This window comes from Manduca sexta, chromosome 27 (assembly GCF_014839805.1).
Source record: "Manduca sexta isolate Smith_Timp_Sample1 chromosome 27, JHU_Msex_v1.0, whole genome shotgun sequence".
Lineage (NCBI taxonomy): Eukaryota > Metazoa > Arthropoda > Insecta > Lepidoptera > Sphingidae > Manduca > Manduca sexta.
The window spans coordinates 10,861,466-10,872,593 of record NC_051141.1 but is presented as its reverse complement, the minus strand read 5'-3'; the positions used below and the strand labels follow the sequence as shown (position 1 = coordinate 10,872,593).

At 34.9% G+C, this 11,128-nt stretch overlaps 1 protein-coding gene across 1 annotated transcript; it reads right to left on the bottom strand.

Annotated features, from left to right (window-relative positions):
* Nucleotides 1-3,396: 3,396 nt before the first annotated feature.
* On the bottom strand, nt 3,397-11,123 carry LOC115444929 (sodium-coupled monocarboxylate transporter 2). The gene is given in 14 exon segments (XM_030170931.2): nt 3,397-3,544; nt 5,912-6,052; nt 6,434-6,554; nt 7,370-7,554; nt 8,082-8,224; nt 9,029-9,156; nt 9,234-9,452; nt 9,521-9,661; nt 9,904-10,058; nt 10,227-10,294; nt 10,371-10,488; nt 10,568-10,727; nt 10,811-10,901; nt 10,904-11,123. Coding segments are annotated over 14 exon segments (1,815 nt in total). The 5' UTR covers nt 10,992-11,123; the 3' UTR covers nt 3,397-3,487.
* Between the last annotated feature and the right edge of the window lie 5 nt (nt 11,124-11,128).

Here is an 11,128-nt window from a genome sequence, read left to right as displayed (position 1 = left end):
TTGCATTCCGGTCGTACATCTATAGCTAGTGGCAACACTCACCCCATCAAACCATGATATGATGGATATAAACTTAGCGAAGTGCGGATATTTTATTTGTACCCCTGCTGCCTTTCTGTTGAAGATCTACAAACAATTTTTTCTTTAAAATTAGCTAGAGCTACGTATCAAATAGCGGAACCAAAAACACTATAGAAACACAAATATGATTTTTTTTTAAATATTGTAAACCATTGTGAATCAGTAAAGCAAAGATTAAAAAAAAATCATTTAGCATTCAAGAGAAACGCTCCAAAGGTCTGCCAAGTAATAGATATTAGGTTCTTATATTTTATCAAACACACCATATTGTTGTATCAGGTAATTACTGTTACAGTGTTGTCACATAGGTACTTCGGTAAGCGGAAATCAAATAACATGACAGGTAACGTCAAGTCAGGCTACGAAGGCACATAATAAAGGAGAATGCCCATTTTTGTATGAAAGTTGGGCTACGCTTGCGTCTGTACAAAACCTTCACTAAACTATAGGGAATATATTCTAAATCTTATATAAATTGAAAACAATTGGATATTCGATGGGAGTTCGGAGTAATCAGAATTTTTGTAACTCGGTTATTTTGAGGTTAAGTATGGACCGCAATAATTTACGGTAGAAAGTACCTACGTGCCTAATTAAGTTCAGTATTGCAGTACTTACTTGATGTTGCTATAAACAATTATTGGACATTCTTTTCACTTAGCTTTAATCGCCCTTATAAGAAACTGATAGGTATTAACATATCTGATGAGACGAAGCTCCAATAAAACTTCTAAGATAGTATGGCGAAATATTAGTTTTTCCACTGAGCATATACTACCCGACTCTTTGTGTAAGTACATATTTTTCTGACTTATGACTTATTCTTTTAGATGGATTAACTTAATATTTATTTTCACCTACCATTATCTCATTTCAATATGGCATCAACACATATTGTAGAATAGATTCAGCTTTGTTTTTATGACCGGCCGCATGCCTGACGCCAACCCTCTTTGGAGGATTCCGATCCCAGGCAAGTCATGTCAGAAACACCGAGATAAAATGTTGCTTGGCCTGGAAATCGAACAGGAACCCAGGAACTGACTTCACAGCCTGATTAGGCTAATAGTTACTTATCATAAAAAAAGAAAAATAAAACAAGAAATACAATTCCGATGTATATTTTTATATAGATGTGTATTTTTGATAGATATGGCTTCTCAGCAAACAGACAAGGACTTGATGTGGCCGCAACACGCTTATAATACTGTTGAAGTGAGTGAATGACTTCTTGCAGTGCTGGTCGGGTCATGTCATGTCGTTGTTGTCTGTGAACCTCTCTATTAACTGATCTCCAGCAGGCAGCACAAATTCATTCCAGTCTTGAAACCTAAAATATAATGTAGAAATTGAGTAAACATGTTCAGATTATTATTATTGTTAAACTGTTTTCTTTAGTTTTTGCAAGATTTTTCCACATTGTGGGTAGGTTAATAATAATCTACATAACTTACAAACTGGATAGCTTGTCTAAGAAATATACTTATCGTTGCTGTGGCACCGCAATGGTGCAGTTAATACACCGCCGGGATATGTCGTCTCGATTAACTGTCCTGGGTCTAAGCTCTAGACGACATTGTATTGCTAACTAAAAGCCTTCCGTCTCAAAGTTCGGAACACACACTATACACCTTGTTTCTTAACAATGAATTTCTCGACTCAACATTAAAATACATAAGATTAACACTCCGATAATGAGTAAAATATTTTAATAATGAAATATTTTCATTCAGACAACTCTAAAGTGTCAAAATGTCATTAATTTCAGTTGCCAGTGTAATAAAAATCTGTACCCATATATTCATTTAATTAAAAATAAAGTCCAGAAATGTTTTAGCTGACTTTAGTATTTCTGTCAATGCAAGTACAAGTCGCCATTCGTTTGTTTTTAGAAGGATTAATATTTTACCTTTTTTACCAGCTATTTGGAGTTTGGTCATAATTATTAAGTAAAATATATATTTTTTATAACAATATTTTTGTTTAATTAATAAAATATTTAATCCATATGTTATAGATTCAAGTAAAAGCACATTTATTGTGCATATTAACTTTATATTCCATTTAAAAGGGGAATTTGTTATAAATTGGTATCACTTCGCCATATTGGCAGTAAATTATCCGGTGTTTGATTTGCAACAATTAAACAACTTTTTTTTTTCATATTTTTAAAACCCCTATTTGCTCATGACTGAAATAAATACAAATGAAGTAAAAATTAAAATTATGATTTTACATAGTTATTTGGTTAAGACGCATGACTGACGCAATGATAGCCTGGTTTTGGGCATTGTCCTTTAGATATTAGTAAAGTATGTTTTTTCTTTTTCATTAATAAAAATATTATAATGCTTTAAATTATTAAGCTGTACATTTTGTATTAATTGATTTAAGTTTATTTTTGTATTTTGTTCAAGTAACATTGCTCTGTTATCCTTGGTAGAGCGCAATAGTAAGCGTATGGTAGTAGTAGTGGTATGATTCAAATCAAACTGATTAATTAGTAAACTTTTAACACGTAAGTATACTTACACATTGCACCGAATATCATTTTATTAACGTTTATCTTCCAATTTATAACATTATGTTACTAAAACATATTCAGAGTTCATCTAGATCGGTGTCAATAGAAATTGAATCATAAAAGTTGAACAACAGTTTAAGAAACCTGTTGGTTTTTACAGTTTTTAACGAATCCCTGTAACGAGTAGAGATATTCTTTTTGTTATTCGTCAAGTTTGTTCCTGGCGAGGGGAACAGAAATCAGCAGGTTCCCGTACGAAAAAATGATTGTGCACAGCTGTACGGGTCTGCAGATTGTATGTTGTGTCAAGTTTTAATAATAACGTAGTTGTCCGGAAAAGTAGATTTTTAAAAAAGTATTTTATTACGTTTTATAATATTACATAACATACATAACATCACGCATTTTATCCCCGAAGGGGTATGCAGAGGCGCAACTAGGGCACCCACTTTTCGCCAAGTATGTTCCGTCCCATGATGTGATAGGGGGCGAGCCTATCGCCATATCGGGCACAAATTCCAGACTCCGGGCTGATACTGAGCAGAAAAACCCAAATATCACTTTGCCCGACCCGGGATTCGAACCCAGGACCTCAGAGCGCTATTGTACCGGACGTGCAATACAACTACGCCACCGAGGCGTAGGTTTTATAATATTATGTCATATTATTATGAGCAGTTTTTAATATTTCAAAGTTGTTTTTATAATCAATTAATTCTTGGTTTACTCAGGTTTATAAAATAATAGAACGTCATTTTATTAGTATTATGACATAAATTGAAACACAGTAATTATTCGTTTACTTATAGTGTTTAATACAACTTTCTTACAATTATAATTATAATTAAACATTTAAAATCGACATCATACAAAATCAAATAATTAGCCGACGTTGTTGTTGTTACTTCTAGAAAACTCTAGGCGTGCGTTGTCGTATTTCTGTAAAAGAATAAGTGCATTTGTTATCATAATAGGGCAGTTGACTACTTTTTTTAAAAATACATTTATTAAAAATATATAATACCTTCCAAAATCTATCGGAAAAAGAATTTTCAAAATCTACGTAATAATAAATAAGTTTTTAAGCTTTGAAATTTGGTGGAAAGGGAAGCTGTCAAATTACAGTAATAGTAAAATGTGACGTCGCCTAGTGCCAACCGCCATAACGCTACGTGAGTGAGAAAAGGACAGCGCGATAACCCCACCACGCCCCCACTTTTGCTAACAACAATATTTCAAATATCAATAACTGCTTTATTTTTCAACCAATTTTTATGCTGATTTCACAGAAGAATTTTTTTTTCATATTATTTTCTAAACTAAATCAAACATAGGAAACTGCCCTATTGTAAATACGTAATACGAAATGTCACATAAATCAACGCCCTAAAAAATGTCGATTGCAGAGCAATCGCAGACACATAAGTCCACTGTGGTATAATACAATCTAGGATGATTATTTAGAATTAAAATTATGTTCACGACATGTATTGATAACTGCGAAACATAATATTTGTTATAAAAATAATTAATAACGAGAGGATAAGTTGCTCCTGTGTTGGTAATACAGGTCGGCAAGCTTTACAGTGCATCGGCGTTGCTTTGTGGGACACCTTGTATATTAGGATAGCAAAAGTACGTAATGTAGATTCACTTATACACAATGTAATACAAGTATAGTTTATTCGTTTAATCACATGACGATATTTGAAAGAAAAATATAGCTGTATTGGTCTAGTAAATGCATATAGCAATAGGTCTAGTAAATGCATATAGAGCAATAGCTCTAAACCAGTGTTTCCCAACTTTTTTAGGCCATGCCCCACCATAACATTTCTAAAATTTTTATGCACCTATATATACATCATTTTTAACCTTTAAAAATTGTTTTGTTTCCTTAAAAAATATAAATGATAAGTTTTAGGAAAAAATCACTATGAAATTGTGATCAAAACATGGTAAGTAATTTTCAAAACATATAATGGAAAAGTGAAAAGTCAGTTTAAATTGCCCTCCCTAACTATCAAATTTGCCTCCCTGTGGGGATTTCGCCCCACGTTGGAAAAAACTGCTCTAAACTTTTCAGCTATTGGTTCAATTTCCAGGTAGGACAACAAACATTTTGTGAGTTTTTTAAGTTGTTAAATCATTTAATATTTCTATTAAGGTTTAGTTGAGAATTACTACCCGCTACTCAAGGTGGCGGATAGTTTCACACGTAAGACGTAAATAACATGGCGGCTTTAAACTGTCTTGAGGAAATAGGCTTGAACGATTTCGTTCCACACGTCAAAAAAATACATGATAAAAAAAAATAAAACAACAAAAGTAAAATAACATCTCAGAATAATGTGATATACATTTTTTTATACCTGTATTATAAATTTCAACTAGATAGCTTCTATAAATGCGGTTTAGCCGCCTTGTTGCTGGAGCCTTTCAAAGCTAAAGAACGTTAATGGCCAAACTACTGTGTAAGTTTCAATAGAGTTTGCGGTTGTGGGAATCTCATCTACAATTTTTTCTAATTACGTAATATTTATTTCAATTTTAATATAAGATTTTTTATTTATTGAGTGAAAGTAAAACATGAAGAATGACCAGAAGTAGAGATCAAAAGCAGGCGACATGGACGAAATTTTGGCTAGATTTATATTATTATACAGCTATTATACTACTCTACTAATCTAGTGAAAACCGATGCCACAAATTAAAATCTCTAAATGTATTGTGACCAAATTCATGAATCCCTCAGTTCACGTGTTACACATTCAATCTGACATCAACCATATCGTAAGTTAATGGGACTGATGTTTGACTGAGCGTCAAACGGTCGCTCACCACATGCATGGTCACAGTAGAAGACAATTTGTCGAACTGTTAGCGACGTAGATCGTCGAAAATGGAGATTGGACACATGAATTTATGTCGCACATCCTGTTTTGGCAATAAAGTTGACGCCTCATGACCCAGAATCAAGAAACGCTGATGCTAGCATGTCTAGTCAATACTGATTGACATCATAGTGTAAGATTTAGATTTAATTTTTGTAATTAGAATGTTTGTAATATTGTAACTAATGTAAATTAAATATCAATGTATATGCGTTTAAAGTTTGTTAAATTACAAAATAAAGATATTTTCCGTATAGGAAAGCTGGTGTGTTTCTCTCGCCACATAGATATTCACGTCTTTATACCCGAAATTTAGGCAGAGAGGCAATTAGATGCACTTGGGTGTGTATCCAGTATGCTGTCATAGGGGATGAATCATCATATCGGGCACAAATTCCAAACATGTAGTTACATCATTAGAGATGTCCCGCAGCGCTTGTAGCTCTCGCGCGTGGATCTCTATGTCGTGTTGCGTGAGGCGCGGGCGCCGGCAGTGCGGGCTCTGCGCCGGCAGCCAGCGGTGGATCACCGGCGTCAGCAAGTCGCGATGGACCTTTACAGTTTTACCAATCAGTCATTGTGTTGTAGATACACGGAGACCGGCGTATGATAATATTCACAAGTGATTGCTTCTAAAAATATAGTATAATAGCCGGTAAACAACTTGAGCACATTGTACCCTGATAGATTTTAAGTACGTTTATGTGCTGGGCTTACGCACAAAAAAGCACCTGTACGCGGTATTGTGGCCATATCGTTTACCGCCTATTATACAACATTATCATAGGCCAATCTTTATGTAGCAATGCAATAGTTTATTTAATTATAATTAATAAAAAAAAATGTTTCATAAATATTTATAAAAAAAGTTCTAACGCATTAATACTTTATAACATAATATAAGTATATTATATTCTCGACGCAACAAACTTACCATAGCGGGATCATTAGGTTTTGTGAAGAAGGAAACGACGACTCCAACGAGCACACAGACAGACATCCCGATGAACGTGTAATACAAGTAGCTCAGTCTATACAGGAAGAATGTTCCTGACCTGTGGGTAATAATCTGTTACTAAAAATAAACATGAATCTTAATGTTCATCTGCTCATACGATTTAACGAGTACGGAATGTTATACGGTATTACGTGAACCTGGTATTAGTATTTATATTACTGTTTGAGTGATGTTATTTTCTTTTTTACTTTTGCTACTATAAGAATAATAAAAGATGTTATTATTTGAACAGTATACAATAAAAGGAAAAAAAAACGAAATATGTAAAGAGATGTAACACATTTATACTCATTCTGCCAACAAGGGAAACCTCATTCAGCTCCTAGCTGCAATACCAGCCGACCTGATACCGCAGCGCTGATTTTCAATAAGGGCCCGTGTCACACTAAGTTGGTGTGAAACATTCATTTGACCAAAACACAAATACAAATTTAAACTGAATGAGGAGATAAGCGTAAGCAGGAGTGTTTCAGATCTGCGTCAATTTCAATTTAATCAAATTATATGTTAAATTAACACCTAATAGTGATTCAGAAAGGGCGGGTGGAACATCATTTTCGTCCAGATATCCTTAGGAATTAGTTGAAATGCCGGTGTAGTTTGTGAACATATACCGAGTTAGGGAATGGACTGTTCGCTCCATCATTAAACCTTTCTATATAACATTACTCGGGCTAGATCGAAGAACAGGTTAAGCAAATAACCATATACTGGCCAGGAAACTAGGCGGAAGTTATTTGTTTTCCCACGAAAACAAATAAAAATATAAAAAAAAAATAACTACTAGTAAAAATTTGTACGTTAAAGTAACTTTTTCTAGTTTTTATAACCACGACGTAATACAAGACATACCTATCAATTCCGATTTTGTTAAATGAAGCCGTTGGACCCCCCGATAAACTAAAGTTTCCCGAGCAGCCTGCCACGGAAACCGGCTTCGGGGGAATATATATTTCTCCACGCAACATAGCAGCTTGAGTGCCCAACGATATCCAACCGACCAGAAGAGTTGAGACGATGCCGCCCACTAGGGCACCCTGGGTACGAAGAACAACATAACATGTCAAATTGTATGAAACACGGCAGCTCTTTTTTGATACATAGTTGTCACACAATTGTAAAGAAATAGGAACACGATATTTTACTCGTAACGAATACTTTACCATAACATGCTAGATTCAATTGTCAAGAATAATTTGTGATTTCATTAGAATGATGGATTATATCAATATTTGTGATAATGATTTGTGTTTTTCGCTTTCAGAAAACTGTATGATTGTTTAACATTTATAAATAAAATAATTTGAAACAATTTATTTTTAAATCGCTAATCGGATAGAAAATGTATCGTAAACATTAGTATGAGAATCACATCATCTTATTGAGGGGAAATTTCAAACTAAAGCAGATATTAAGAAGAAAAACCTAATATAATTGCCCGAAATAGGAAAAGTAGTAGATTAAGTATAATCTCAAATTAATTTATATCTAGTTTCATGCACGTGAGCGTTAGACCAATTACATTATAAATAAAAGATAATCATTCCGATCAATAAATATTTACCGTTGCATTCACCCACGGCAAGAACAGCCCCATAGAGAAAAGTCCCAGTAGACTTCCAGCTGTGATTCCGGCTAAGCTCTTCCCGGCCTGGATGAGTGCGCCCATATGTTCAACTAAGAATACCAGTGCTACACACGTAGCTCCTGCATGAATCAAAATCTCACGTAAATATCATAGGTTGTTCCCAATTAATGACTAAAATATGACCAATTTAAGAGCATTTGAATAAGTTGTTTTTGGTCTGGGATCTGATGAGCATAAATTTGTTGCTGAATATTTTTTTTTGTATTTATCTAATAACGAGACGAACTTGCTGTTCGCCTGATGGTCAGCGATACGACCGCCCCCGAACAGCAGAAACATCATCCAATACCTTGAATTACAAAGTATTATTTGGTATTCTACTGCGCTCGCCATCCTGAGACATGAGATGTTACGTCCTATTATGTCCAGTACTTACACTGGCTACAATGTTCTTCGAACCGAAACACAAAAATGACTATACACTGCTGCTTGGCGACTGATATAGACATTGTGGTGGTACCTACCGAGGCGAACTCTCACATACGAGAGATCTACCACCGGTGAAATATTTGGCGTTTCGGGATTAGAGTGACTAAACACGGGATACTTAACTTTATTATTAAAATAATTGTACCTATAGGTCAGGTAACCAGGGCGTTCACCTAATCATCTATTTGCTAGTTTATTGAATTACAAACCACTGCGCTCATTAGCGTGAAAGACAGATGCAAGATGCGTCGTTACATTAACTCTTCTTATAAATAAGTATACAAATCCATCTGAACATAGTGCTTGCTGGTTGAAATGGACAAAGCTGCGGCATAGATTATTGCGACTTTAATCCTAATATTATGTAAGAACATTAATTAATTAAATAATAATACTACAAAATAAAAAATTATACAATATATTATATTACGCACCTATAACGACAACAATGACTTTCATGATAAAGCTGGCAGTTTTCTCTGAAATAGGTTTATTGTAAGCTGGTCTAATGAGATCTTCGAATATTACTCCGCATAGAGAATTCAACCCAGTAGACATAGAACTATAAGGCAAAAGTAAGGTTATTAAACAATCATATTTAAAAGTAACACGGTAATTACTTTCAGAAAAATTATATACCTTAGCGCTGCACTGAACACGCCACTCATAAATATTCCTGGTAGTGCAGGAATTGATCCCGTGATGGTCATCACAAAGTATGGTAAAAGTTGGTCACTTTTCTTTATAGCTCCCGTGGTCAGAGGGTCGCAAGTCGCAAATGTGGCATATATTACCAAGCCGGTGTAACAACATAGCGAAACAATACAAAAAATGCCAGCTGCCATTATAAAAATCGTCCTATAAAACAAAAATATATATGATAATCATAATTCAAATCTGTAATATTTACGTTGTTTAATACTTACATTCTAGCCCTTCTCAAAGAAGACAACGCCAAGCATCTTTGTACCATGGCTTGGTTGACAGAGCACGAAGCCAACCAACTAAAGAAATTGCCAAAAACTGTTGACCAAAATGTATGCCGAATTGTAGGGTCTACGTCCATACTAAAAATTTAATCATAACACAAACACTGGTTATTTGACAATGCTTATTTTCACCTATCGTCTCTTAATCTAAGAGGGCCTGCACGGCTGAGAAATATCAAAGTAGTAGAATACACCAATACCACCAATTTAGGTTTTGCATCGTCGTACGACTTGATGCTTATTTTATATAATCGGACCTCTTAAGTTAGAGGACGATAAATGAAAAATGCATAATATATTATAGAAGGAATTATGCTTACTTAAAGAATTCTAGACGGTCTCCCTCAGCATTAATAGCTAATACGTTAGACACACCTCCAAGACGCCATGTACCGTACGCCAAAACGAAAACCACACCAAAATACATAAGCACTGTCTGGAGTGTGTCTGTCCATACTACAGCTTTAAGTCCGCCCTGTTGCAAATAAAATATTTATAGAAATAAAATAGTTTACAGCAATTGATTAATATTTTCGCGCCTCGACCTCAATCCCAGATTGATCTAACCTACAACAATGTAGTTATTAGAGCGGGGGGACAGAATAGGTTCGGTTAAGAGGACAACATTAAAAATATTACTTACAAGAGTGGTGTAAAATATACACACTATACAAACGATGGGTGTGATTAAGTGGAGATTAATGCCTGTTACTGAAAAGGAAGAAATAATTATCAACGGAAATATTTTCGCAAATAAGCAATGGTTCTTTTGGGACACTGAACATACCTTGATTAAAGGCTAATGCTGGTACGTAGACAACTATAGGAATGTAGAGCATCATTTTAATTATAAATATAACCGACCCCAGCAGTCTAACGTTTTGACTGAATCTTAGTCGCAAGTACTAAAACAAAATTATATTCTGTAGTATTAAGCTAACACATAAGTATATGTAGTTAATATTAAATTATCAATGAAATTACCTCATAAGTCGATGTTATTTGTAAGTTGTAGAAAACCGGTAAGTAAACGATCGCAATCGTCACAGAAACTGCCCACTCTGATAATACGATAGCCCATAATTGCGTGCCATATGTGTACATTTCGGCAGGGAGCCCTAGTAGCGATATTCCCGATATGTAACTGTGACAGAGAACAGTAGCACTAGATACAGAAAAATAATACACTCGCTATAGCTGACGACGAAGACTTAAATAAACAAGTACCTGGCTATTAATGACATCGAAATGGGAAACATGCCCATAGTTTTCCCGCCCATTAAGTATTCAGCTGTGGTGTTTTGCTTTTTAGTGGCAAAAATGCGAAGTAAATCCCGATGAGCGCCGACAGTAGCAACATGCCCCCGAAGACGATGTAATCAAGCCAATCGAAGTATACTACCGTCATTTTGCGAATTGCGTGTCGAGCACTGTGTGAGATCGCGCGTCCGTTCACTACGACACTTAAACTCTATCTCGGTATACAATAGCCATTTACTGAGCGGAACTTGCAGCTGGAACGATGCTATATTTATCCTTGGAAGG